This window comes from Coccidioides posadasii, chromosome 3 (genome assembly GCF_018416015.2).
Source record: "Coccidioides posadasii str. Silveira chromosome 3, complete sequence".
Classification (NCBI taxonomy): domain Eukaryota; kingdom Fungi; phylum Ascomycota; class Eurotiomycetes; order Onygenales; family Onygenaceae; genus Coccidioides; species Coccidioides posadasii.
Window position 1 is genome coordinate 4,056,733 of NC_089409.1, and position 26,510 is coordinate 4,083,242.

Below are 26,510 nucleotides of genomic sequence, written 5' to 3' on the forward strand. Positions count from 1 at the left end.
CGGTATTTCCTGTCCCAATTCCGCGGATGACGGTATTGGCGGTGGGGAACACGCCCATCATGACAAATCCGGCAGATTCATCGATGGCCGGTTATATTTCTCATTTCTAGCACCCCTAAACGTCTAGATGTTCGCGATTGATGGATCGCGTACCTTACTGAATAACCCTGACGTTCCCTGTTTCTCTGTGCCTTTTCTCCGCTCGCTTCCACCGGCCAAAAGTCATGTCCCGCCCTTTTGCCGAGAACCCAAGCCCAGAGCACCTGGAGCACGACTCAATGCTCGCACGCAAATTCGGAAAAGAAACTGCAAACTATTTCTCAAGTAAGATCACTGAAATTTTCGGGTGTGTTGAACCTAAAGGTTCTAACTTTGCTCTTCCCAGGTTCCCCTCTTAACCGGGTTTCGTTCCTACGGTCAGAATCTCCGTTCTTATCCAGTGCCTTGAGACATCCCACAGCTCGCTTTTTACTATTTAATCAGCTCGCACCTCTCGTACGATCACCGGCAGAAATCTTCTATGCCACGTACAAAGATGTCGAGTCACTTGTGCCAGCGGACATGTTTGACAAGTCAGAAGAAGATGTGCTCAAATCTTACCATTCCGGCACCCTGCTCCCTTTACTGGTGTTTTTAGGATTAGACGAATCGCGCGCAGAGATCGGACTGAAGTATAAGAACTATGTAGGCGTTCCATATTTCGCCTTGGACGTAACACCGAAAGGTGGACTGGAACACAAGGCTAGAGGGATAATTGATACCTTGGAAGCTACTGGACTATCTTTCTATAACACACGGACAATCACTAGCTTCCCGCCAGGAGATGGTACGTATTATCCTTGATGAGGAAGAAGCAAACTAAATACCCATGCCTTTCTTTTTTTTTTCTTTCCACCTTTCCAGCCGCAATCTATGCCCAATCCCGCGCCATAATAGACTGGAACGTCCGGAACTCCTTCTGCGGCACTTGTGGCCACCCAACGATTTCCATACAAGCCGGCACCAAACGAGCCTGTCCACCCATAGACCTCGGTCTCATCGAAAACGGAACTTCCTCGGACGGCGCCCGCCCACCCTGTCACACGCGCACCACATTATCCAACCTCTGTTTCCCCCGAACAGACCCCACCATTATCGTCGCAGTGCTCAGCCACGACGGCAACCGCATCCTCCTCGGTCGTCAAAAGCGCTGGCCGCCAAACTGGTACTCCACGCTTGCAGGTTTCATCGAGCCGGGCGAGTCCGTGGAGGACGCCGTGCGTAGAGAAGTCTGGGAAGAGTCCGGCGTGGTGTTGTCGCGCGTGATTATACACAGCACGCAACCGTGGCCGTATCCAGCGAACCTGATGATTGGAGCTATCGCTCAAGTGGCGAAGCCGGAAAATGAGACGATTAGTATCGTGCATGATCCGGAGTTGGAGGATGCGCAATGGTTCGAGATCGCTGAGGTTGAGGAGGCCCTGAGAGTCGGCACGAGCGCACTGGGCGCTGAGCCGGGCCCGGAATATAAGAAGGGTAGCTTGAGGTTGCCGCCTAAGACGGCGATCGCCTATCAGTTGATATCTGCGGTGGTCAAGGGTGAGTATTTGGGCGCTCCGCATGGGTCGAAGATATGACTCGCGTGAAGAGGCAGATGTTTAGATTAGTTTTTGTGAGCTGTTTGCAGGTGGCTCTACTTTGACTTTATTCCCCCCATAGATCGTGAGGTCCAATACATATATATATCTATACAATATTGATATGAAGGTGAACCAAGCTTAATGTAAAATCACTTTATTGTTTAAATGCAAGAACCCATTCGTCCGCCTTGCATTGCATATCTTTAACCTTATACCTGTTTCTGAATCAGGATTCACCGTGCGTGATATAGAACAACAAACCCTTTGGCGATCCAAGTCACTACGAAGTCGTCGATATGCTAGAATAGAGGGTTGTCTACATCCGGTTGGCTGACTGTCAACATGATATGTGGATCTGGTAAATTTCACTGCTCAGACGTGCTCAGAATCCCTTGCACATCACCACAGATACCAAGAGCCACTTGCTAAATTAATGGCTCCTTGGAAAAGCTCGAACACTTTAAGTGAGCTCATCATACTGCCCCAAAAGAGGTTGATGATACCAGCTCTTAGAATGGCAAAATCCAATACCACATCATTCACGTTGATAGTAAGTCGATTTGCCTCCTTTTAGCCTCTAAAAAAAAGAAAAAGAAAGAGAGAGAAAAAATAAATAAATAAAGGTAAAAAGCCAGGTAAATAATAGTTATTAATTAAAATCACAAAAGCGCAATCTCGTGCCGGTACGGAGTAGAGGGCCTGATATCCCATAGAGAACGCCGCCGAATGCCATGTGGTAAACAAACACGCTCACCAAACCCATTTATAAAATCCAACCTTTTTCGGACGACACAGTACGAGCAACCAAGCTTCTGATCAATTCTCAGGACCTTGGGACACCGGTGCGGATGTATCATCATCCACTTTGGTACGTTTCCGCTCGCGATCAACACATTCACCAGTATGGTTGCTTATCCTTCGCTTTTCCCTTTCACGCTGTTCAGCCCGTCGGGCCTCCTTGTCTTTCTCTTTCCTGTGTGCCTTCGACTCGAATTCGTGCCAATCGCCCTCAACATCAGCAAGCCTGTTCAAAAATAAATATATTAGCAGCTGTTGTAAAATGATTAATTGATTGTGGACGAAAACCTACTCAATTGCTTGTTGAGGTGCCGGTTCCTCCTCTGTGAAGTAAGGATGCGCGAGCACTTCTTCGGTTGACGGGCGCTTGACGGGGTCATACTGAAATATTTTGGAAACAAGATCAAGAGCAGCGGGAGACAGATAGTCTTTATACATATTTTCAAACGCCCGTTGCTTTCTTTCTCGAGGTCGCATGAGCTCGAACCATGGCATATCAATAATGGCAGGCCAGTCTGTTCTGGTCGGAGTGCCTAATGAATTGTAGAGCTTATCGAGCTGATTGATCTCTGAACCGTCGCCAGGAAATATTGCCTTTTTGGTGAACATTTCCATGTATACACAAGCAGCGCTCCACACATCGACAGCGGGGCCATATCGTGTCTCACCCAGAAGCAACTCTGGTGGACGATACCAGATAGTGATGACTCGATTAGTATAATCAAGCTGCCGACTTTTCGAAAAAAATCTCGCAAGGCCAAAGTCAGCAAATTTCAATTGGCCCTTGTTGCTAATAAGAATATTAGCAGCTTTGATATCGCGGTGAAGAACGCCGCGATGATGTAAATAATTTAATCCTTCAAACATCTGTTTCGCAAGATGCTTTTTATGCGCGGCGGAAAGAGTGAAAGACGGGTGGTTAATGAGACCAGTCATATCGTGGGACAAGTACTCAAAGACCATAAAACACTCATTCCTCTCTACCATAACTTCTTGTAGGCTGACAACATTTTCATGCCGGAGATGCTGGAGAAGTCGAATCTCACGTACAGCGGTAATTGGGAACCCATCTTTTTCGCCCTCCATACGTATTCTCTTCAACGCAACCTTGTTCTTTGTAAATACGTGAACAGCCTTGAAGACCTTCCCGTACGTCCCGGCACCGACAACGGACTCGTTTCCAGGTTTGCGATAATAGACCGAATCTGATTTGGAGAACTCTTCTGATAGCGTTGGACGAGGCTTCATGCGTGTAAGCATTTTTTTCTTCGGCTTCTCTTGGGTGGGTGGAGAATGCTCTCGATCTCGCTCGCGTTCGCGGTCCTTTCGTCTATCATGTTTAACATCTGGTCGGCGGTCCTCTCGCCGGTCCCGGCGCCGATCATCCCTACGATCAAATCGGCGATCCCCTCTCCTGCCGTCACGGTCACGCCTGTCGTCCCGACGATCCGGGCGAATTTCATGCTTTAATCTCGTTTGAGCAGACAACAGCTCTTTCTTTGGTGGTTCTAGAGGGCGAGGAGGTTCTCGCATTTTCTGTGCAAGTCCAGATACTGGTTTGGGCACCGGCGTAGCCGGGGCTTTCGATTTAAATGCGAAACTGAACTTTCCAGTTTCTTTCGGCTGTGATGACCCGGAGCCTTGTCGAGGCGGTGGCATCTTCTTCACATCGTTGTTTTCGTTTTTCTTCACCGCTTCCTCATCCTCCACTTGCAAATCTTTGGATGGGCGGAATGGATTATCATTATCATCCATATCTGGTGACAAGGGATCGTCGAGAGCATGATGGGGTGGTTGAAGTGATGGAATAGTCGGCGATGGCTGTCCAGGTCCCGTCTGGGAGCCACGGCCGCGACCAGCGGATGCTGTCCATTGTAAGCTTGTGAAATGGCCACTCCTGGACCTCTGTGGCTGTGGTGGGGAACCATAATTTTGGGAATTTGCGGCTGAGAATCGACGGTCTGGAGGTGGCGGCTGACTGTAAGGATTCCCACGATAACTGGAAGACGTTCCACGATAAGGTGGTTGTCCCGAATAACCTTGTTGTCCAGCATTGGGAGAAGGGGGATACTGCGGCGGTTGTCCCTGGTAATACTGCCCTTGAGATCCACCCTGGGATGAATAGCTTGGTTGACGGTAGGGGGGCGAGTAGCCATGCATTTGTCTAGAGAACAGTCAATACTGCGATATAGGCATGACAAGAAAATACTTCAAAGGGGAGAGAGCACGTGAAAGCAAAAAAAAAAAAAAAAAAAAAAAAAAAAAGAAAAAGAAAAAGAAAAGGGCGGATTACGTGGCTGACCTCTGTTGTCCATGAGGGTACGGGTGTTGCGGCTGTCCCACCCATGAACCTCGACTACTCCCATATGGGGATCCGGACTGGGGGGAAGGATGACGAGAGTCTGACCCTGGTGGTATGTATTGGGGGGAGGAGTATGGTTGACGAGTGTCGACATGCGGGCGAGCCTGTCGGCGAGAGCCTCGGCTCTCTGAAGGACGCATACCGTGCATGGGATATGCGTCTCGCATATGACTATCGCCGTCCACGGAATGATTGGAACTTGGGATATCGGCGTTTGCAGCCGGTCGGAAAATCGATGCCGAACCTATAGATTCGTCCTCTAGGGATTGTATCGGAAGAGTGTCTTGCATGCTACGAAAAGCACGCGACGGGGAAGATTCCCTTGACACCTTCGACGCAAACGAATGACGTGACGGCGGACGAGAAGGATAGTCTATGGAATTGCAAGAGCGATTGCTAGGCGAATGGGGGGATAGTGATGCACGTAGTCCAAAATCGGAGGGAACTGGGGATCTAGAGCGCCTGCGGCGAGAAACGGACAGGGAATCAGACGTTGGTGCTTTGGAATAATGAGATTTTCGTCCAGGTCCGGTTTCCCGCGGCGGCACAAACCGCTCTGGAGAGTTATAGCGCTGCGGGCGTCTGCCACCTCTTCCAAAATGATCTCCTCTGTCGTTGTGTCTCCCCTTCTTGTGGTGAGGACGACGATGAGAACGAGATGGAGAGGGGCTTCGACTCCGCTTGCGCCTTGGAAAGGAAGGATTTGATGGCGACGGAGGAGAATCTTCCCTCTGTCGAGACCTTACCTGGTTTTTTAGAGAATGCTTGGCGTCCCGGTTTTCCTCTCGAGCGGCTTTGAAGGGAGTTGTTCTGGTATTTTCGGGGTTTCGGTCCTCGCCTCGAGGAATAGGACGTCTGCAAGGGTGATAATGAGCGGTGGAGCCAGAGCCACGGCCTCGACTTGGTCTTTCACGGTCACGATCACGACGACGTGGAGCCGGCGGTGATAGTTGGCGACGGCTGTGCCTCTCCCTGGCCCTGGGGCGATGATGGTGTATCTCTCGATCGTAGTCGCCGTCGGCTCTCCACTGGTCTCTCATCGACGGACTCCTTCGGGACGCAGCCATGTAATCGTTGGCAGCATCTGCGTGGGGAGGGTTGTCGGTGGCAGCACGATCTGGCGAGCGAGAAACGCGGTGGCTTCGATATGGATGGGAGCGTCTGGAGGTAAATCTGCACGGATTAGCAGCAATTCCTGGACGGCTTTTGGTGGCTTGTCAGCACAACGGCGGCCCACACAGACCAGTGGCGAAGGTTATTTTTCTCCACGTTCAGCCGGTCGCCTCCCAGGGTTTGCAAAGGAAAAAAGCAAAAATAAAGGGAAATGGCAAGGGAGACCAGTGAACTGACCTCCGCTTCATGATGAGATCTGGCAGTATGCTGATGAACGGCGGGGTTGCCGAAGAAAGTCTCGCGGAAATCTAGTCGACTGATGGTTGTTGCGCGAAGTCGTCGCCAATCTTCCCATGCGCTCAAAGCCGACGTGTAACCGTTGGTTTTGGGCGGGATTCTGCTGTTGATTTCAACCCATGCGGCAGCGCTTCCCCGTTGATTTCAATTGTTCTGCAGCCAAGTCGTGAGTGCGATTAGAGTGCTCTTTTTTCTCTCTCTTTTTTGTGTGGTGTCAAATGGAAGAGTTTGCGTGTTGCTGCGACGCTCTCTTTGATCTTGCTTTCAAGCAAGTTCCATCTCCCACTTCACTTGTAAGTAGTCTACGAACGTCCAAAATGACTGACAGCAGCCAAAAAAAAAGAAGAAGCAAATAAGAAACAAAAAGACGCTCTAAGAGCTCCGGGCAGACAGCCACAACTTTCACTTGCTGCCGGTGTTGCAACTCCGCGGATGAGCACTGCGAGTGGAAGCCACAACGCGTGTTGACAAGAGTCTGCCAGTGTTGGTTCACATGAAGAACCTGTGTTCTCCAAAGAACTGTCTCCCAACAAGATGTTCTGCAAAATGCTGTGATGGTGCTGACATGTCAGGAACACCTATCATCTATCTACGATTGAAACTGTGAAGCATTAAAACTGAGGCCCAAAGCCTTTGGTTAGTAAATACAGCTGCACCACTTGCACTGTCAGTTTCAAGTTGCTGAACCTGCTTGAACACCCAACTTTGTCTGCGGCTGCTAGGAGGTTCAAGCTTGGAAAGAATAGGTGCTGTGCCGAGGTGGTCCAGTAGTGGGGAAATCGGAGACGGTTCACTGGTATAAATTCCAATGGAGAGTTGCACAAACCATGCGACCTGTAAACAGTCAGAGTGTTTGCCATGATATACACAAGTTTACTGTTTAACAAAAAGAAATCACAGACAAGAAACCATAGTTATCAGACATGACAATGTCAGGGATTACTCTTTGGTGCTCGCCGGTCTCACGTATGTCGGGAAGTATGCCATCCTCGGAAGCCGCCGCAGTAATGGCGTAACCACCAGGGAGGCAAGATTCGGCAAAACCATTCTCATCAATTAAACTCCATGGCTTTGCAGTCGTCAAGGGGCGTCGAACTATATGTATCATACTCCCCGTCCCGTCGAGAAACACATTTTATACAGCACGTAAAACACAACTGGACGTTGACGAGAACCTGGAAAGCTATTTGTCAGGTATACGATTTGAAAGCAGAGAATTTCCGGGCACCTTCGGCCGGGTCACACGGATTCAGGTAGCTCCCGAGCTTCCCAGCAGATCTTGCTCCCAAGCCTGATGCCAAAGGGACGACCAGCAAGAAGTTGGTCAGCGCTCCGCAGCAAGATGGACGACTACGCGTATAGTAACTCGATTGTCGATCACCAACTAACCCCAAGCCGTGCTGTCATATTATATCTCAAGGTCCTCCAGAGCAAATTCGGGCCAACAAGGAGGTATGATGTATGAGGTTCTGCCGTTCTCCCGCTCGAAGATATTCGATCAGGGCATCCCCCACCCTGGAGGGAGGAAACTCCAACGTCCGCCACATCGCCGATTCGCGGTAGAAAAGCGAGTGCAAATTTCTGGATAGACTGCTATGCCGCACCCATATGCTGGATGGGAAAAAAACAAAGGATACAGTCGCGGGGAGGGAAGACTTGCACTTGGATTGACGCTTGTCATCGGCCAGCTCGGGCTAACCGGATCTAGTTCGTCACGTGATAATTAAATTGGGTTATCTAAGCACATTTCAGAGCTGGTTGCGATTTTCTCTCTGCTTCATCTGGAGGAGGGAGCGGTTTTATGAGTGCAGTTATTCTAGAAATCTTTGCACGGATATAGGGAAGCGGACAAGTTTGTTTCAGACCTTCTGATGTCTTCAATGAGGTTGAAGTAGATACTAATGTTTCACCAAAGTTGAGAGTCCTCTACTTACGTACTTCAAGATATCTCAGTTGTTGTCTTCGGCCTGTTCAGTGTTCTACCAGTTTTCACGAGTCCTCTGGGCCGGAAACATAAGTTACAGCTGGATGTTTGTCATAACAGCATGGCAGTGATCAGAGGCCAGCCATCAAAGCTTGACAGTGACCCTCACAGACTCCTTAGTTAAAAAGGCTGGTCTAGCATCAGGCTAGGTTAGATAGCACATCTGGTTGGTTCCGCGATGATGGAAACTTTCTGATGTCCAAGATTGTTTCCTATGAAATGTGCTGCCATCATACGTACTTATGCCCCGATGCCTCGATTAACGGCACGGCAGCAACAAAGTAGCCAATCACAATGCTACAACTCTATCAAGCTCAGCACACTGAGGCCGCACCAGATCTCTCCCACGGGCGGCAACTCCGCTGTTACAGAAGTTGCAGTTGAGAAAATGCATCTTTTATTCACCTGACTGCTCAAGTCCTGGCTTTCTGTTTATGACTTTGGACTTTGTAGTTTAATTTTTGGTTTGTATGGGCGAAAATTGCCTGTTCCAATGGTGCAAACTATTCTGTTATCCCGCACACCATCTCCGCCCCCTCCTAACTACGTTGGCAATGGATGGCGCCTTCAAGGGTTGAACGGCTACCACAGTGAGACCATAGAAAAGTATGTGCACAATTTTTGGTGTCCGATTGTGGTCGGTGATGTCCTGTGTGGCGATAACCTGCTGCAACCGGGACAGGAACCATGTTCATTCAGAATACTTGGGAAGCTCGGATTCGGTGCCTATTCCACGGTCTGGTTAGGCTGGGATACGTATGTTCACTGCATAGGCTCCTCCTTTATCCTGTTATTGCTTTGTTTGACACGTGCTGGAGTAGGATTTTTCATCGTCATCTTGCCATCAAGGTTCTGAGCCATCAGCATAGTACCCCTGAAAATACCGAGATGCACATACTGCAGAAGCTAGGAAAGCTGAGAGTAGCTTTTTTTCATGCGCAGAATAAGCGCCTCTACCTCTGTCTAGGATTGAACCCCCTCGGCTCGACCTTGAGAGGTAGGGAGTATTCAGAACTTGACCCGCCATCTGACTCAACGACCATCACCACCTTTATAAGGACACTCTTTAAAAAGGTTGAAGCTCTTCATCGAAATGGGATTTGTCATGGAGGTGAGTCCTGACTGCACCCTCTCTCTCGCTTGCTAGCTTTCTGCATATTCAGTAAATTTGCCTTGCAGATCTCAGCGCAGCAAATGTTGCTTTTGGTGTAAGCCAGAATGCATTGACTCCAAGCGCTGTCCAGCGCACCTTCAGCTACGGGCTGAAAGCATACTTCGTGTATATTAAACCAGGAGAGCCGCCGAAACGACCACAATATTTGCCCGAATATATCGTTCAAACTATAAATACAGCTCTCATGAGTGATATGAATGATATGACCAAAGTTGAAATACTGGATTTCGGAAACGGTAATCATTACCATTTCATTTCCTGCCCATTGCTGTGGTATCGCTACCGCTAACACTTATTACCTAGCCTTTGAAGGATGCTCGAGAGAAGGAGCTAAAGGCACAAGGGCTTTCCTTGCGCCTGAAATGCGCGACAAGACACGCTGTTATGCGTCGCCCAAGTCCGATCTGTGGAGTTTGGGCTGTGTCGTATGCTCTACTGCAATCTCCTTTTACACTCCGAGGGAAAATTAACGTTCGAAAGTAGTTTTTCTATGCTCTAACAGGTGCAGACTTGTTTCCCTCCGATAAGGACGCGGAAGGTTATCGAGGTAGGACCATATCCCTAAATACTCACATGGTTAAGGGCAACCCCAGCTGACGTTCGTGGTGGTTTTAGCAACTGCAAGTGAGGGCCAACTCGAGAAAATAGATGCAGCGCTTCGGCGTAATTACTACCTAAGTTCGCACCCTACTTACCGAAGAAAAGTTACACTGGTCATTCGCTCTCTGCTTCAAATCGATCCGTTCAAGAGGAGCCTGGAGAAGACAAGCAGATTGATAGAAAATCTTGAAAATGATTTTCATACAAACGGCGGAGAAACCATACGGTCGTCTCAGAAGAATCCTATGTGAAGAAATACTGAAGTCTCCAGCCTAATTTTGGCGTCTCTTCGTTGATAGAGAGCCCAGGTTCCACAGTGTGCGACATCGTATCGACGAGCGTTCTGCTCTCCCCGCCATCGAGATGAAGCATACCTAGTGTCTTCTAGCATGAACTTCTAGCAAGGGTACAAACTAACCTGAATGGAAAGCAATCTACAATTCGGGAGCAGATAGGCAGACACGTAGAGGACCCAAGCCTCTCAATCATCGACAGAGATTTTAATAGGGCCTCTATATAATAATGGTGGATGGGATGTGGATAAGCCGATGCAGCGACGTCCGTCCTCGTCTGTGTCACTCGGGAACCAATTCTGGGAAGATATAAACTGCAATTGATGTCGAAAAGTGATCAGATGATCTTTGTTACATGTACTTTGCCTTATCAATGAGCACCGGCTATGATCCGGCCCATTCATGCTATCATAATGTTAGTACTGTAGGTACCAACACTCCGATCATCATGATGGCAAATTGAGCGAGCTTCATTTGCTTAAACCGATATATGACAATTTAGGTTGCAAAATACTTCCCACATATATACATACCCCGTTTTCCATTGAGGGAATTCACAAATCACAATAAATAATGACAACAAGAATTATTCGGGTCCACAGTTAAAATCTAGGCCCATCATGGTAGCGCCAATCTAGAGCCGTGGGCGGTCTGGGATATCTTCCCATGCTTCAGGGAACCCAGTTGACATAACCCACAATCGTTCTGGGCCCTGGATGGAATCGGCAACTATATTCGAGTTAAGATACTTAGATTTACAATCTCCCGGAGGCAAAAGGTTATATTGAACCACTTACCCATATTGCCTAACTTGAGCCACATATCACCTTTGACCAGGAAGCCATCCTTATTCTCATAACGCTTGCAGGCTTTCTCCGCATAGGCCAATGTTCGCATCAGTTTAGCAGCATGGCCGTCTTCTTTTTTATTTACAAATGCCGTTGTGAACACTTCGTGCCACGACCTAACCGGCTTGTAGTCAGTGATCTCGTTAATACGAGGCTCAACGTCGCCTCGAGAGACGTATGTGAGCAAGTCCATGCGACCTTTCCATTCCAACAATCGCTGTTTATTATGTCGGCTTATCCATGGGAAAGCTAGGAAAACTGGTAGGAAAATAGCGCTATTGACGCAATGAATATAGAAGAAGTCAAATTTAATCTTCTTTGGGGGATTTTGCGCCGCTCCAGTGTAATAGACTAGTCAGTCGCGTCAGCAGCGTGGGACGGGAAGGGCAGAGGTGTTCTGCCGGTATGAATACACGCCTTCTTACCCACAGCATTGATCAATTCTGCAACCCGTTCTTCTATTTGGTCGGGTCCAACAGTGAATTCACCGGCAATTTTAGCCATTTCTTCTGGAGCCCTCTTCAAGACTCCATCGAAGAATTTGTTTGTATCGGACCAGTGAGCCGAATCCCGCACACGTGGGTCGGCACGGCACTCAGCTTGAAGTTCAATCAAAGTTTTCTTCCCGGTCTGTCCAACACCGCCGGCTTGCTTCTCGGCAGACATTAAAAAACCCTTCATGTTCGGTTCATGGACAGCTGTTTGCGCAAGGGCCTGAGCAGCAAGTGCTGGTTGTTTAAACTCCAGAGCAAAGCCCAAGTGAATGAACGGATGAACCAAGCCTAGAAGCCAAGAAGTATTAGGGGTCATCCAAACAAGATTGGCCGGTTTGAGCAATTTAAAAATGGGTACTAACCTCCAAAAGTTCTCGCAAGCATATCATCGGCAAACTCGTCGCCTGCGAAGATATACTCATTAACAACAGCCTCGGTGCCTCTGGCTTCGATCTCTCGTTGGAAGAACTCCAAAAAATGAGGATACGCTTCTCTTGTGCCCGCCAAAGCTTTGAACTCGTCTCTATTGCTCAGCTTCTTGACAATATCCTCATTCACCGGACGGGCGGGGCGTTGATACTCTGCCGCCCGATCATATGCGGATTGAATGTTCTCGGGAGAGGCGCCCAGCGCAAAAATGGACAAAACATGATGGACGGTGTGGTCTGAAAGGACTCATTAATAGGCACTCGGGCAGAGAGCTGCAATCAAAACTTTGGATACAAGACAAGGCAAAGAATAAATTCGATTGGTTTGGAGAAACTCCACAACCAAGATAAAAAGGCAGGAAGGGTACAAGGAGAAACATGTCACATACTATGAAACCCAGAATCATTGAAAAATATATGATGGGATTTCATATCCTCTTGCAGTAGCTGGCTCGCTTTTTTCGCGGAATCTGCCCTGGGATTGGAGCTGAAAACTCCAGAATCCTCCACGGATAACTGGATAGACTTTGCGCTAGCCATCGTCCGATTTTGCGAGAGGGAGTAACGGGTGTCCAGACGCCAAAGGGGTATGTGTGCCAATGGTGATGTGAAGGCTATATTTCCACGTTGTGGTATTACAGAACTAAAGGCGCGGGTTGAAATCCAACCAGCCTTAGAACCGTATCTCATGTAAAACAAAAACGCCTTGGAGACTTGTCAAATCAAGTACTTCCAAAAAAAAAAAAAAACATCCGGACGCCGTCCCGGCGATTCTTATAGATGTCCATCCATACATACAGTGTAGTTTGCCCTGAAAGCTGGCAGTGGGCAGGTTGCGCTGCCCAGTTCCAGATCACCCTGGGTGACTAATTTTGGCTTGGTCTCAAGATTTTAGTAATAGGCCGTGACATAGTTAGTTCCGTCTGACGCGAAGTCAACGGGATGACGGAGGCTGTCTGCTGCCGACTTTCTAGAATCCGGCTTTGGTGATCGTCACTCGCCCTCGTGTTGTCAACGGCCAGCATTCGGGTTATTAATTGGATTAACTTGAGAATCTCCTTGGCGCCAAGCAAGAAGCCGAACGTCAAGCATCTCCGCTCTCCCGACGGACGACGTCGACAGCGCTCGACAAAAGCGGCAGAGGAATGCCGTCGAAATGGCGGCAGCAAAATCGGATTACAAATTTACGAGGTGAAATCCTGTAAAAAGCAATGCTATTCCTAACTTGGCTACCGTCTAGACAACATAGTCGGGCCCAATGAATGCCGAAGACTGAATCCCTTCAGGCATGCAAATTTTGGAAGCCCAGGAATATCCCACGATCCCCATCAACTCCGTGTTGAGCGAGGTGATGAAAAACCGAAAATGAAATGTCTATTCCGTACACAGAAATCAAAGTGAGATGTTGATAAATGAAGGTTGGTTGGATTAACCTGGCTAACGTACTTCCTGCACTTTGAATTCCCTTTTCATTTTTTTAAAACCCTTTCGACAACATATCGCTGTGTGAGATTTTCTGAGCTAACCTTTTTTTTTTTTTTGTCTTTTCACTTAATACGTATTCATCCTTTATTTTTACCTTAATAGCAACTTGGAATTCATAAATGGTATCAGATCATTGGGCTTGATACGGACTGCCATGCGCTGCCTGCTATCATCCAGTCGACTAAAGCCGGGGAATTCACAGTTTAGTCGAATACTACCCGTCCTGACACCAATTTTCCGATGCTCCTGTCCCTTCCATCATCTTTGGGAATAAGCAGTTCCTCCATTCCTTCTAACCGCTCTAAATTTCGACGCTCTGGAATAGGCGGCATGTCCTGCAAGGAGTTCGGATTGACATAGCCCCACAAAAACATATCTGTATAGTGTAAGTGAAGATTCAATCGTCGGTGGACTGATTCCTTGAGAATAATTTCATCTGGACGTTGCAAGCGGACTCGACTACCCGTCCGGCCCCATCCTTCGAACTGCATGATACCGATTTCGTTTGCTGGGATACCAAAGACAGGCTGGCCAAGTAGACGCGCAGGAGGCTGCCATTTCCAACGGACAAACATCTTGACTGCGTCCATCTTGCTCACCAATGCCGTCCGGCTCAAAGCTTTCCACAGTATCGATAGACTTGGTTGCGATAGCAACATTCGGCGCATTCCATCCCGGCCACTCCCAGTGATGGGGTCAGTGAATCGCATGTCAATCTTCACGAAAAGCATTGTTGCAAAGAATATATCGGCATCGGTAAAGACTTCTCGATTCTGGATCGTCCCAATTCGGCGGATGGTATCCGGGATATCCATCACAAACCAGATTTTCTTCATCACTGTTTCGCATTGTTCCGGCAAAGGAGTTCCGTCCTCGTCCATGATCATCCTAATTTCGTGACAGATCATTTCCCGGAAACAGATCATAAGGAGCCAACGGAAGGATGGGACTTTGCGATGCTGCCCGGCTGCCGCACGTTGTGCTACTGGATGAGGACGCTCCGCGGGGTCGTCAATGCAAAGTCTCGAATAGCAACGGTATGGAAAGATTTTTGCAGATTCCGGTGCATGTCTTAGTGCCTGTGAAAGAATCACGGTTGTATAGCGCTGGTTGATGATATTGTGGAATGATTTGCTGATTCTGTACAAGATTAGAAGTTCCTGGACGCGAAGATGACATGCTAATGTAATGATAAGCTCAGGCCGTTTGAGAAGCTCTTGAAACACGCTAAACTTTGGCTCGCGTTGCTCATAAGCTCTTGCATGGTCATATCGAACAGCAGTTCGGGATAATTTCGTGACTGAGAAATGCTCCAAAGACGGGGATGGCATGTCAGTCTGTGCCAAGTCACCAAAGCTAAGATACCCATTGCTGGGTCCGCGGAACAACAGTCGACTTGACCGCAAGGTTCTTGGCGTCGTTTTACGAACTCTTGAATACGGATTGTACATTTCCGGGGTTACAGACATTGTGTTTTCTCTTTCCGGACCATTTCGAGGTGGTGCTCTGCTATTCATCACTGAGGCTGTGGTCCTAGGTCCTGTGCCTGCTAAGTATTGGTCGTGACGACCCTGCGCAACTTGAACCTTTCTTCTATGATATGCTCTTCTCGCGTCTGCATCAGCCAAGAGTTGCTTTATCACGGGGGGTAACTTTGTCGAGTCGCCTTGAAATCCATATCCTGGGTTGCCGATGCTCGGTAAAGTCACAATACTATCAGCAGGGTGAACTCGTTGACTAATCTGACCTTCGATTGCAATGCGACTTGCACGCGGCAAGGGCACCTGACCAAGGCCGCCGGCATGCTTATTCTGGTTTAATCTTAAACCAGACAGGTACTGCTCCGTTGTTGCAAGCATACTCGATAATTCTTGTTTATTCACCGAAGGCATACTGACAGCTCTTTGTTTTGGCAACACTGCTGTCAGTGGAGGCTCGGGCAGTTGCAACCCAGGCCGAATCACCGGAAGACAATGAGCCTGGGTTTGAATTCCGAGAGGTAGCCCGCTCGCATGGCGACGTGCCGCAATGCTAGTACTTTCGGAGTTTGCATCAAGCATTTGCCAATCTCCATGCTCTGTATTCACATCTTCCTCCTCAAACAGTCCCGGAAACTTGGAAGTATGCGCGTTATCCTTTTGCCGTTCCGTATGGATAGTGCCTCTCTTTTCCATTTCTTTTGCACGCGATGTTCCCGGGGGCAATTGCTGGTCCAAAAAAGGTCGATTTAGAAGCACCGATTGTTCATCTTGGATTGCCCGTTCCCGGTAAGGGTTGAACAAAGTTTTGCGGCTCGACGTCTGATTTTGGTTACCTTGATCGATGCTACTGCTGGGTGCACGACTGTTAAATTTATATGTCTTCGGGATAGTCTTCTTCCTCTGCTTTTTAGGAGCCATATCGGCATCTCCTTGCGTGCATGGAAAAAAATAGTATGCACACCGCCTTCTTTTGAGACACGAGGCTTTTCCAGGTACTGTCCGGTTTTCTCCGAGCGTCCTTCTCCTTCTGACATTCAAATCCTTATATCATCGACTCCAAGCACTCTCACTCAAAGGCTTGTGTCTTCTAATGAAGGCTGTCCTCGGAAGATCCTGTCAATTTAGTTGATACTGTCTAAGGACAGCCTGCGTGTAGGTTCGACAGAATGCTGACAAGGGAAAAGCGCCGTGTCAAGACTAGCAGGGCAGTTGATATCAGGAATAATCTGACTGGAAAAGGGATATCCATCAATGAAACAGGTCCCCAGATAAGCTACTAGTGGAGTATGTACTAACCCAATGTCCTTTTTATGAATTATCAGTTTGACCATAAAGTTCCTGGAAGCCCCAGCTCAATCTTGACGGTGTCTTTTTTGCACTTGTGTTTCTATGATAAAAAATTCTTTTTTCTGCTCAACAACCTTGAGTGGCAAACTCCAGTGTTAGAAAGAGAAATAAAACAAGATTATGAGCTAACTGGGTGGAAGAGATAAGGGGCCAATAACTAGCACATAGATGGCCGTCTGTATGCTGTCATCTTCAGCGGTTCAATGATTTGGCTTTGAGTGAAGTGAAATAAAGTGAATCACCAGATGGCTCTGTTTATTTTGGCTCCCAACAGGAACATATCGTCTCGTCACGTATTGTCGCTGTATAGAGGGAGGCTCCGCTTACCTATGTGCAGAGCATTGTATAGGCGAATACGTGTGAATATTAATTTAGTCTTATATCTTCCTATTCGGCTAATCTCATAACAGCTTGTTTATGGCTTTGATGGAATGTGCCATCATGTTTGGTGCAGGCATTTTCTTTATTCTAGATACTGGAACATGCCTTCCAAATAGTGGGTAGAGGTTCTGCAATTATGACCTTCAATCAGGTTGATCATCTATATATAGGTGCCAATCCTATCAAGCATAGATTTTATCGCATTTAATAATTTACAGGATATTTGTTATTCACAGATGTAGCCAACGACAGAGCATGGAGAGACCAGGGCCAGCATTGCCATCCTCCCAAGCAGAACAATGGTTTCTCATTTCCTGCTTGCAATAGGGCCTACCAAGCCAAAAATCAGCTCGCTGGCATTGGGAAAGAGGGATATATTTAATAATACCCCCCCCCAACTGTCAGGTCAACACGGCGTGTGAGGTGAGAACAATCTATCCTCTGTTCTCTTTTCAAAAAGCAGAAATTGTGGCTGTTGAAAAAAAAAAAATTCGCCACAGAGTTGTCTCAAGAAAAAAAAGAAAACAGGCAGAACCAAGGTGGGATGGATAAGAAATTCCACAATTATGGTATCCAGAACGCCTGCGGCAAACCTGTTGAAAGGGCCAAACAAATATTTAAAAGTGACCTCCCTGTATAATATACAAGTGTGAGTAAGATGGTGCAATCGGCTATATCTCGTCAGATGCAGCTGGTGTAAATATCAGTTGTAGAGAGCATGATGCCGTGGAAGGGATTCAGGAGAAGGTTTATTTTCGGTTCAGCAAGCTCAAAAATTCTTCCCGAGTCTTCGCGCTTGACCTCATACAGCCAAGCATGCAACTAGTAGTGGTGGTGCTGCCAGTCTTCTGCACTCCACGCATCACCATGCATAGATGGCTCGATTCCATGACGACGGCAACACCCTGGGGCTTCAACACTTCAGCAATAGCCAAGGCAACCTGCTTTGTCAGTCGCTCTTGAACCTGGAGGCGCCGAGAAAACATTTCGGCTAGTCGAGCAAGTTTGGATAATCCGAGGACCCTGCGATCGGGGATGTAACCGATATGCATCTTAAAAAGAGAAAAAAAAAAAAAAATTAATTTAAGTTTCATCAACGCCAAAAAGAAGTATCGGGTATGCTTACCTTCCCAGTGAAAGGAACCATATGATGCTCACAGAGAGAAAAAACTTCAATATCTTTCACAATCACAAGTTCATCATGATCTTCGTGAAAGACAGCGCCGTTCACCAAATCCCGGACATTCTCCTCGTATCCCTTGGTAAAATAAAGCATTGCCTTCGCATATCTCTCTGGGGTTCCAAGTAATCCCTCTCGTTCTGGATCCTCGCCAATGCATTCGAATATGGTTCGGACAGCTCCCGCAAGCTTTTGAATTCTTTCCTCTGTTTCTTCTGGAGTGGATTCTAGTCGCTCCCTTGTCCCAATGCCTTTATAAATGGAGCCCGATATTAGCGGTGGGTGTTTCTAGAGGTAGACTGTAACAAATTTAACAAGAAATATTACATACTAGGCCAACTAAGTCCATCGAAATCGATAGGCGGATTTAGGGTATACGGGCTGGCAGGTCGACTGACAATAGGAGTGGGGACAATGTGATCCCTAGGATCACGCGGAGGTTCGCTGATATTTCGCTTTGTGCTTCCAGTGCCATCAGGTTGCTTCTCCAAAAGCCGCCCGCTATCTCTACTCTCAAGGGCACTAGCACCGGCAGTGCGTGTCGGCGGTGAGGTGCCATTCTCACCGATATCCTCGTTAGAGATCTGTCTTCGTGCAAAAGATGTTTTTATAGAAGAATTGAGACTATCTCTCTCGCGCTTACTGCTGGGCATGCGATCGGAAGATAAGCCGTTCAGAAGATAGGAAGGAACTGCAGATTTGGGCTTTGGGCCCAAAGGTAGTGAGGTTTCGGATCCCATGATCGCTGTCAGCGGGAGCTGGAGTGTGCGGGGAGAACTTTTGGGCTTGCTTTGGAACACCGGTAGGCAGGGGAGTAAAGAATCGCAATAAAAACAATAGAGGAGAGAAGAATCACTTTCCACTGCTGCGGTTTATGATCCTAAAGTACGGCGATAGCATTTTCCCTTGCGCTCAAGCGGTATGATAGTTTCGGGTCGGAGATATTCAGGCCTGGCTGACTCGAGTGCAACGGGAAATTTGCGTATTTCGCTTATTTAAGCAATCGATAAGGCGCGATGCAAACTTTGATAAAGCGTACCCCGCCCACTCTACGCCCTTTCGGGAATAGCGTGAGGAATGGACTTGAAAAATGCCGAAAGGCTGGTTTTGGATTTCCGGTTCCCGTCGTGCTGTGCGGAGAACGGAATATGTTTACTCATAAGCATCACTCATTTACTTGTAACATTGTCCCTCCAAGAGAAGAAGATGGCAGGAAAAACTTTCGGCTAGATTGCCCTTCGAATCATTGCTCGTCTGTATATAGTACAGTTCCTGGTGTAGCTTGCTTTTTCACCCGGATCAGCCATCAATTCTAAATCCATAAGGATCTTCACGTTTCGATTTCATGTCTCCAACTCCTCCGTCGGCACATCCTCCATATCTTTCCCAACAATGGCATCCGCAACTTTCCAAACCTGGAGTAGGTTATCCTCAGCTGCGGAGCAGAGAACCCACGGATCGTTGAGATTCCAGCTAAAATCAGAAATGCGGTTGGTATGGCCGCCATGCACAAATAACCTACAAGAAAAGCAGTATAATTAGTATCAGAAAAGAGCTGGGCCCTCAAAGGAAGAGAAAAGTCACGGAGGGTCTCGTACAATTCGGGAGGTCCGTCCTGGGAATCTTCTTGCGTCTGCTCTTCACCGGCCCGGCTGAGGTCCCAGAACATAATTCTCCGATCGTAACTCGAGCTTGCCAATACAGCCTCTTCAGATGGATGCCATGCCAATGATGTAACTGAATCCTGATGGCACTCCAAAGCATGAAGTTTTGATTTTAGATTTCGCAGATCCCATAACCCAACACTCTTATCAGCCGAGCCGGTAGCGAGCACCGTTTCCGCTGCGGGATTAAAGGCAATAGAGTTGATTGCATCTTTGTGTTGGCCCTTTGCCGATGCCGCGGATCGGCCAGTATCGGATTCGCGTATATCCAATATCTGCAGAGTGATATCGTCGGACACGGTACCGATAAGGGACGAGTGCAAAGGATGGTATTGGACGTCGTTTACGATAGACGAATGATGTGTATAAGTTCGCACGGGCTTTAGCGCTTTGTTTCCTTTGGTATACTGCGTAAGATCCCTAAAGTCTATCAGCACATACCGCCAATTCAGTAAAGTCACCACACGCACCATAGTCGAACAGTTTTATCTTCGCTTCCCGTCGCCAGATGGCCTGCGCTGTGTGGGCTCCAGCTCAAACCGAATCCCTCTTTTGTGTGTCCGAGCAGTTCTAGTTCGGGGTTAACAGTGCCGGTAGGCAAGCTAGGGTGTTTTGAGCGATCCCAGATCATGACCCTCCCATCAGTGCACATGGTGGCAATGACATTGGGATTTTGCGGTTGATATCGCGCCTTGTTCACCTCGCCTTTATGGTCAATCTTTTGCACAATATGGAACTTCACTTCCATAGGGGTCCTTTGGGATCCCGACGACCCATAACCACCGATCTCGCCTCTATCATCATCATAATCTTCCACATCTGGGGCTTTGGGGTTTGGCAACTGCACGTGAGCAATTTGCAGGTAGTTTTGAGCATCATTTGAGGTATGGGTGCCGATTAACAGGCGATGCGTTGAGTAGGGTTTGTCTGGGACTCTAGCAAAGATGTGAGCGCATTCCACTCTGAGGGACAGTGGGTTCTATGGACATACTCTTGTTTATCTGGTAGCCATTGAGTAGTAAGGGTAGGCCATTCTAACGCTGTGCTCAGGATCATATCATAGAGGAACGGCGCATTTTTCTTCCATGTTTTGTACTCTAAGGAACAGTTAGCTGGTGCCTGGCGGTTGTTCCGGGGCAAATTAGCAATAATCACCCTCATTAATAACCTTCTCCTCAGAAATTTCTTCTTCTTGCTCCTCAGTGACACCTATCAAGAGACGGTCAACGGCTTTTGCCTTGATCAGATCGGTTGATTAACCTTACTCGGATCGTAATCTTCCATTTCGCTTTTTTCCTAGAAGATTGAAGAAAAAGGAAAAAATTTAAATAACCCTCTGCTAAAATTGAAAACAACAAGAATAATTGGGCTGTAGTTTATGTGGGTGGTATTTGTGAACAAAGAGAGCTCTCTCGCCTGGAATTGAAACGCGATCGATCGCGTTCGCTCCCTCTCCAACGAACAAGCTGATAGATCCGCAAGCTGTCAGATTAGTAAGCAATGCTGAGGTAACTTTGTCACGTGATATGGAGCTTGACGACCCGCGAATCATCGGCCAACTCGAGGGCGACAGCATCGTTGAGAGACTCGACTCCCAACCGTTCTGTTTCCAGCTTTCTTATTTCTTTTTCCTTTCTTGTACAGTCGTTTGTTTCTATCACGATATTTAGGAATGATTTCACGACTTTGATAGTGCCGTTCTGTACAAGTTCTTCAAGCCTCGTTACCTTCGCATCCAGTATCGCGCCGCTGCTTGATAATCGCCTAATCTTCCTCTAGAATACTTAGGAATTCGACACAGTCATGGGTGTCCCGAAGTTCTTCAGATGGCTCTCGGAGCGCTATCCGGCAATATCGCAACTCATTGCGGAGAATCGTATTCCGGAGTTCGATTGTCTCTACCTCGATATGAATGGCATTATCCATAACTGCACCCATAAAGACTCCGACTCGCCCACCTTTCGCATGACTGAAGATAAAATGTTTATCGCTATATTCAACTATATCGAACATCTTTTTGGCAAAATAAAGCCGAAAAAGCTCTTCTTCATGGCCATCGACGGTGTCGCCCCTCGAGCCAAGATGAACCAGCAACGAGCGCGCCGGTTTCGTACTGCCTTAGACGCAGAGATTGCGAAGGAAAAAGCCATTAGGGAGGGAATTGAAATGCCGAAGGAAGACCCTTTCGATAGCAATTGCATTACACCAGGGACGGAATTTATGGCCAAGCTTACGAAACAACTCAAATACTTCATTAACAAGAAGGTATCAGAAGATGCGAAGTGGCAGGGGGTGGAAGTAATCCTTTCAGGCCACGAAGTCCCGGGAGAAGGGGAACACAAGATCATGGAATACATCCGACAGGCGAAAGCCCAGCCGGACTATGATCCGAATGTCCGCCACTGCTTATACGGCCTAGATGCAGATCTGATCATGTTAGGCTTATTAAGCCATGATCCCCATTTCTGTCTTCTTCGTGAAGAGGTTACATTTGGCCGACAAAATCAGAAGAAAGTGAAGGAGTTAGAGCATCAAAATTTCTACCTTCTACACCTATGCATCGTCAGGGAGTACTTGGAACTGGAATTTCAGGAGTTGGAACAAGAAGGAGCATTGCAGTTCGAATTCGATATGGAAAGAGTAATTGACGATTTCATTCTGATGGCATTCTTTGTTGGAAATGACTTCTTACCCAACCTTCCTAACTTGCATATAAATGAGGGGGCATTGGCATGGATGTTCAAGGTATACAAAGAGGTTTTACCAAAATTGGACGGATATATCAACGAACGTGGACGTATCAATCTGAACAGATTGGGTGTCCTTCTAGACTCGCTGGGCGATGTCGAATTTCGTTTCTTCGAAGCCGAATATTCAGATTCTCGGTGGCTTAAGTCCAAACTAAGCCGTGGAGAAGAGAAACCAGAAATTTTGGATGATCCCAAGGCCCTAACCATTTCGCCCGCACAAAAGCATATCCTTAGCAAAGTTAAAAAGTACATCTCTCATCGCCCAGTCAATGACGATGGCTATCCTGTTCCTCTTGATCTCTCGCCATCTCTGCCGGCAAGAGACCGGAAATTCGTGGAGCAGCTTGCGGATGACCTTCGTATTTCTTGGTCTTCCGTTTCAAATGAACATGGGGACCGTTTCTTGAGACTGCAATTGCCTTCAAAGCAGCAATTAGCGAATGGCGATAGCGCTTCAGAAGACGAGGACGAAGAGGCTCAAATTGCTGTGCTGCGTGTTCTCAAGAAGTACGAGAATGCGAAGGTCAAGGAGACTACCGCGGAAGAAGCCCAACAAATAGCGGAAAAGAAATACGAGCAAAAGTTTCAGGAATGGAAGAACAAATACTACGAAGGGAAGTTTGGCTGGGGTACCGACAACGATGAAGAAATGCGCAAGTTGACCGAAAATTACGTCCAGGGGCTTCAATGGGTTCTTTACTATTATTATCGGGGCGTTGCATCGTGGCCATGGTTTTATCGTTATCATTATTCACCAATGATATCTGATGTGAAGCGTGGATTGGCTGCTGACATGGACTTTAAACTGGGTCAACCTTTTTTCCCTTTCCAGCAACTCATGGGTGTGCTACCAGATCGCAGTAAGAAGATAGTACCTCAAGCCTATCACGAACTGATGATTTCGCCTGATTCGCCCATCATCGACTTCTACCCTCGGGACTTCGAATTAGACATGAATGGAAAGAAAATGGAATGGGAAGCTGTTGTTAAGATCCCATTCATCGACGAGGATCGTCTTCTCAAGGCGATGGCATCTAAGGAGCACCTACTCACGCCAGAGGAAAAAGCGAGGAACAATTTCGGTGTTACGCTAAAATTTACGCATTCTCCTGATATTGAATTTACATATCCTAGCTCCTTTGTGGGCGTGTTTCCTGACATCCCGAGGTGTCATTGCATAGAAAATGTTTATGAACTACCAACTATGGAAGGATTGGAACCTTATGTCGGCCTGATGGATGGTGTCAAGCTAGGAACAGAGGCATTGGCTGGATTCCCAAGTCTGAAAACACTCCCACACACTGCCCAGCTGGGCTTCCACGGTGTAACCGTCTTCCAGCAGGAGAGTCGCAACGAAAGCATGGTCGTCACTCTGACAGAACCGGAATCCCGCTCGCGTGCCGAGATTGCCAAGTCAAAAATAGGCAAACGAGTTCATATTGGATACCCTTTCCTGCACGAGGCACTGGTGGTTCGTGTCTCAGACGAGCTATTCGATTACGTCCAAGTGGATGGTGAAGAGCACATTGTTCAAATTCCGCATAGCCCAGGGCAAATAGATCAATGGAAGAAAAAGTCGGACAGAATTGAATCCAACTACAGCAAGAGATTAGGCATGATCATTGGCGAGGTGGAGTCTATTGTGCACGTTCATGTATTAAAGGGCCTTGTGAAAACGGAGCTTGGAGCTACTGTAAAAGAATTTGCAGAGATTCCAGGCATTGAAACGGATTATGCTTCACAGTTGATAGTGGACGAGGTCATCAGTCAGGATGATCGTTTCATCGAACGTGAAGCGGTCCCTATCGAAGAAGAGTTCCCGGAAGGCACCAGGGCGTTCTTCTTGGGCGAATACAATTACGGCGCTCCGGTACACATCACAGGCCACGACGATGGCAAGCTACAAGGCCTTGTTTCTACCACCAAAGGCGCAAAAGAACCCGAATTCGGCAAAGAGCAGGTTGTCATTGCTGAGAGCCACTCCCCGTACACGCCATCTTTTGCAGTTTCTCGAAATCTACAACTAAACCCCCTAACTGTGGCCAAAATTACGTCCTCGTTTTCGGTCATGTCTGAGGGGAAACGGATTAATTTGGGTTTAAACCTCAAGTTCGAAGCGAAAAAGCTTAAGGTTCTAGGCTACTCCCGCCGTGGACAGAATGGATGGGAATTTAGTGAGAAAGCGATAGGCCTGCTCCGTGAATATATGATTAAGTTTCCGGAATTCATTGCAGGGATTCAGCGGAAACCCCAAGGGGATTTGTTTGAACCCACAGACTTTTACCCACCAGAAGTCGCGGCGACTAAGATTAAAGAAATCCAAAGCTGGCTGAAGTCGATCGAGGCGAAAAATTTTGAACGCGTGCCCCTGGAAGCTGAACAACTTGACTCGGATGTTGTGGGAGCTATCGAGGAAGCTGCAGATAAATGGTTCCGCAATAAACCTTCACCTATTCCTCAAAAGATTAGAGGTGTTCCACGGAATGCTGTGTTAAAGCCTGCAGATGCGGAACATAGGCTGGGGAATCAACGGTTCGCTCTTGGGGACAGAGTTATCTATGCCCAAGATTCCGGAAAGGTCCCTATCGCCACCAAGGGTACCGTTGTCGGTTTGACACGGACGTCTAGGACGGTGCTTTTGGATGTGATTTTCGACGTTTCTTTCATGAGTGGCACTACTCTATCCGGTCGTTGCTCGCCATTCAGGGGCCAAACGGTCGCTGCATCGTCCGTATTGAATCTGACAAACAAGCAACTTGTTGCTATGACTCGAGCTGCCAACGAGCAGGCTAAAGCACAACAGCAACGAACCTCTGCTAATCAAGGTTACGGAGCTCCTCTTGGTCCTGGTGGTCGGGGACAGCTGAAAGATGCTCCCACTCCTCCGCCCCTGAGAGGCTCGTTCCGATCAGCCATCAATGGACATGGTAGTCCAAGGGGCAATGGTCTGCCCCGTGGGCGTGGCGCACCACACATTTTACCATTCCGTCAACATCCCCAAAGCGATCCCGCGCGAGCCCAATCCTCGGGAGTCCACCAGACACGATCGTGGCGCGGGCGTAGCAACAACCAGGGCAGTAGTAGCGCGAGTCAAAATATGGACAGCGAAATGCATAAGGGTACAGCACCCGTTCGTGGTCGGGGAAGAGGAGCCAGTGCAGCTCAGCTTCCACATTCCCGCGGCGGATATGTGTCCGTGGAAAGAGTGGATCCTACAACCGATGTCATCCATAATAATCCGAATTTCAGACCAAGACCATATAATGCCGTCCCTCCACCTACAAATCTAAATCACCGCGGATCCCACCGCGGCAGAGGCCGTGGAGCCCCGCGTGGTAGAGGCCGAGGAGCACTAGGCCGTGGAAGAGGTACTGCAACTGCTGAGAGCTAAGCGGCTGCATCTAACTAGACATAATTCGGGTGATAGTATCCTACCCCTTGCTTTCGTTATCGTTTCTTTGTGTAAAGCTTTAGTTTGAAGCGGGAGATGATGTGACATAGTTTCATACGGAATATACATTGCCGGATCGTTTCGGAGGACAGGGTGTTCTGGCAACCATTGAATTCTCTCGTTCCCTGTAATTGCCCGGGATTTTCTCTTCAATGGCTTGAATTTTGGGCTATGGCACCTGGAGGTTAAATAGTCGTTGGTTAGATTACCGGTGACACTCGTTTGTTGAATGGATTATAATCAAAAGGGCCTCAGCCTATGAAGTAGTTCATGGTGATATTCGGCATCAATATGATACGAAGAATTTACGTGAGAGGGGAAAATATAAATCAACAGCTAAGGAGGTATTGACTGCTAATTCATGCCTCGAATCCTAATGTAAGGTATGGAGTAATTTCTACCATATATTTCACTTCATTATCTGACTAGCCGCCGGAGCCTAGGCCCGGATTCTTGTTACGAGTTTGTCTCCAAATTTTGGATAAAGACTCTTCAAATTATTCATTATGTATGCTCAAAAAGGTAAATGAGGGCAATCAATCTTACTTTTACCATAGCCGTTTTAGAATTTCTTGCCCGGTGGATGATCACAAAGGCGGGACTGCTGTATACCAGCACTTATTCACATGGTCGGATGATCGATAAGGACCTTTGTCTTATCATAGAGTGCCTTGAGATTTGTGGGAACATTCCGACCCACAACAAGCTCAGACCAAAAAGTGCGTAGAGGAAGAAAGAAAAAAGGATTTTCTTAACGAACA

At 47.6% G+C, this 26,510-nt stretch overlaps 8 protein-coding genes across 9 annotated transcripts; 3 read left to right on the plus strand and 5 right to left on the minus strand.

Annotated features, from left to right (window-relative positions):
* Positions 1–224: 224 nt before the first annotated feature.
* NPY1 (NADH pyrophosphatase) lies at positions 225–1,616 on the plus strand (the record flags this gene model as incomplete). Its single annotated transcript, XM_003069763.1, has 3 exons — positions 225–324; positions 386–826; positions 904–1,616. 3 exons carry the CDS (start codon positions 225–227, stop codon positions 1,614–1,616), a joined length of 1,254 nt encoding a protein of 417 aa, XP_003069809.1.
* Positions 1,617–2,159: 543 nt separating this feature from the next.
* Positions 2,160–5,932, minus strand: CTK1_1 (kinase subunit of RNA polymerase II carboxy-terminal domain kinase I). Of its 2 annotated transcripts, XM_066125120.1 has the most exons (4): positions 5,526–5,932; positions 4,720–5,241; positions 2,710–4,581; positions 2,160–2,643 (listed from the first exon to the last, which is right to left on the minus strand). In XM_066125120.1, the coding sequence occupies exons 2-4, from the start codon at positions 5,067–5,069 to the stop codon at positions 2,436–2,438; spliced, it is 2,430 nt and encodes an 809-aa protein (XP_065981201.1). In that variant the 5' UTR covers positions 5,070–5,241; positions 5,526–5,932; the 3' UTR covers positions 2,160–2,435. The 2 variants fall into 2 exon arrangements, with proteins under 2 accessions (XP_065981201.1, XP_065981202.1); XM_066125121.1 differs by having other exon boundaries at positions 4,711–5,932.
* A 2,675-nt stretch (positions 5,933–8,607) lies between these two features.
* Positions 8,608–10,235, plus strand: D8B26_006243 (uncharacterized protein). Its single transcript, XM_003069761.2, has 6 exons — positions 8,608–8,929; positions 8,995–9,284; positions 9,353–9,583; positions 9,651–9,772; positions 9,831–9,894; positions 9,963–10,235. The coding sequence occupies exons 1-6, from the start codon at positions 8,667–8,669 to the stop codon at positions 10,196–10,198; spliced, it is 1,206 nt and encodes a 401-aa protein (XP_003069807.2). The 5' UTR covers positions 8,608–8,666; the 3' UTR covers positions 10,199–10,235.
* Positions 10,236–10,677: 442 nt separating this feature from the next.
* D8B26_006244 (uncharacterized protein) lies at positions 10,678–12,758 on the minus strand. Its single transcript, XM_003069760.2, has 5 exons — positions 12,400–12,758; positions 11,945–12,247; positions 11,514–11,870; positions 11,038–11,439; positions 10,678–10,969 (listed from the first exon to the last, which is right to left on the minus strand). Exons 1-5 carry the CDS (start codon positions 12,698–12,700, stop codon positions 10,875–10,877), a joined length of 1,458 nt encoding a protein of 485 aa, XP_003069806.2. The 5' UTR covers positions 12,701–12,758; the 3' UTR covers positions 10,678–10,874.
* Positions 12,759–13,698: 940 nt separating this feature from the next.
* On the minus strand, positions 13,699–16,046 carry D8B26_006245 (uncharacterized protein; the record flags this gene model as incomplete). The annotated part of the gene is made up of 1 exon (XM_003069759.2): positions 13,699–16,046. Exon 1 carries the CDS (start codon positions 15,892–15,894, stop codon positions 13,699–13,701), a length of 2,196 nt encoding a protein of 731 aa, XP_003069805.2. The 5' UTR covers positions 15,895–16,046.
* An 848-nt stretch (positions 16,047–16,894) lies between these two features.
* On the minus strand, positions 16,895–18,796 carry GCH1 (GTP cyclohydrolase 1). Its single transcript, XM_003069758.2, has 3 exons — positions 18,216–18,796; positions 17,831–18,135; positions 16,895–17,756 (listed from the first exon to the last, which is right to left on the minus strand). Exons 1-3 carry the CDS (start codon positions 18,622–18,624, stop codon positions 17,454–17,456), a joined length of 1,017 nt encoding a protein of 338 aa, XP_003069804.1. The 5' UTR covers positions 18,625–18,796; the 3' UTR covers positions 16,895–17,453.
* Positions 18,797–19,091: 295 nt separating this feature from the next.
* HAT2 (Histone acetyltransferase type B subunit 2) lies at positions 19,092–20,966 on the minus strand. Its single transcript, XM_003069757.2, has 6 exons — positions 20,814–20,966; positions 20,704–20,757; positions 20,540–20,645; positions 20,019–20,483; positions 19,483–19,968; positions 19,092–19,402 (listed from the first exon to the last, which is right to left on the minus strand). Exons 1-6 carry the CDS (start codon positions 20,830–20,832, stop codon positions 19,228–19,230), a joined length of 1,305 nt encoding a protein of 434 aa, XP_003069803.1. The 5' UTR covers positions 20,833–20,966; the 3' UTR covers positions 19,092–19,227.
* Positions 20,967–21,193: 227 nt separating this feature from the next.
* D8B26_006248 (uncharacterized protein) lies at positions 21,194–26,068 on the plus strand. The gene has a single exon (XM_003069756.2). It carries the CDS (start codon positions 21,352–21,354, stop codon positions 25,687–25,689), a length of 4,338 nt encoding a protein of 1,445 aa, XP_003069802.1. The 5' UTR covers positions 21,194–21,351; the 3' UTR covers positions 25,690–26,068.
* The last annotated feature ends 442 nt before the right edge of the window (positions 26,069–26,510 follow it).

Bases quoted from the DNA above. Each gene is read 5' to 3' on its own strand.
- CTK1_1 (XM_066125121.1), bottom strand. From the start codon at position 5,846: ATGGCTGCGTCCCGAAGGAGTCCGTCGATGAGAGACCAGTGGAGAGCC. The intron at 4,582-4,710 runs GTAATCCGCCCT...ACTGTTCTCTAG, and splicing joins GGACAACAGAGGTCAGCCAC to ACAAATGCATGGCTACTCGC. The intron at 2,644-2,709 runs GTAGGTTTTCGT...ATTTTTGAACAG, and splicing joins GCACCTCAACAAGCAATTGA to GCTTGCTGATGTTGAGGGCG.
- D8B26_006243 (XM_003069761.2), top strand. From the start codon at position 8,667: ATGGTGCAAACTATTCTGTTATCCCGCACACCATCTCCGCCCCCTCCT. The intron at 9,285-9,352 runs GTGAGTCCTGAC...TTTGCCTTGCAG, and splicing joins AAATGGGATTTGTCATGGAG to ATCTCAGCGCAGCAAATGTT. The intron at 9,773-9,830 runs GTATGCTCTACT...GTTCGAAAGTAG, and splicing joins TGTGGAGTTTGGGCTGTGTC to TTTTTCTATGCTCTAACAGG.
- D8B26_006244 (XM_003069760.2), bottom strand. From the start codon at position 12,700: ATGAGATACGGTTCTAAGGCTGGTTGGATTTCAACCCGCGCCTTTAGT. The intron at 12,248-12,399 runs GTATGTGACATG...GAGTCCTTTCAG, and splicing joins CAATGATTCTGGGTTTCATA to ACCACACCGTCCATCATGTT. The intron at 11,440-11,513 runs GTAAGAAGGCGT...GCGACTGACTAG, and splicing joins AGAATTGATCAATGCTGTGG to TCTATTACACTGGAGCGGCG.
- GCH1 (XM_003069758.2), bottom strand. From the start codon at position 18,624: ATGGGATCCGAAACCTCACTACCTTTGGGCCCAAAGCCCAAATCTGCA. The intron at 18,136-18,215 runs GTATGTAATATT...CCATTTATAAAG, and splicing joins CGATGGACTTAGTTGGCCTA to GCATTGGGACAAGGGAGCGA. The intron at 17,757-17,830 runs GTAAGCATACCC...TCTCTTTTTAAG, and splicing joins TGGTTCCTTTCACTGGGAAG to ATGCATATCGGTTACATCCC.
- HAT2 (XM_003069757.2), bottom strand. The intron at 20,484-20,539 runs GTATGTCCATAG...CATCTTTGCTAG, and splicing joins TGGCTACCAGATAAACAAGA to AGTCCCAGACAAACCCTACT. The intron at 19,969-20,018 runs GTGCGTGTGGTG...GATAGACTTTAG, and splicing joins GATAAAACTGTTCGACTATG to GGATCTTACGCAGTATACCA.
- D8B26_006248 (XM_003069756.2), top strand. From the start codon at position 21,352: ATGGGTGTCCCGAAGTTCTTCAGATGGCTCTCGGAGCGCTATCCGGCA.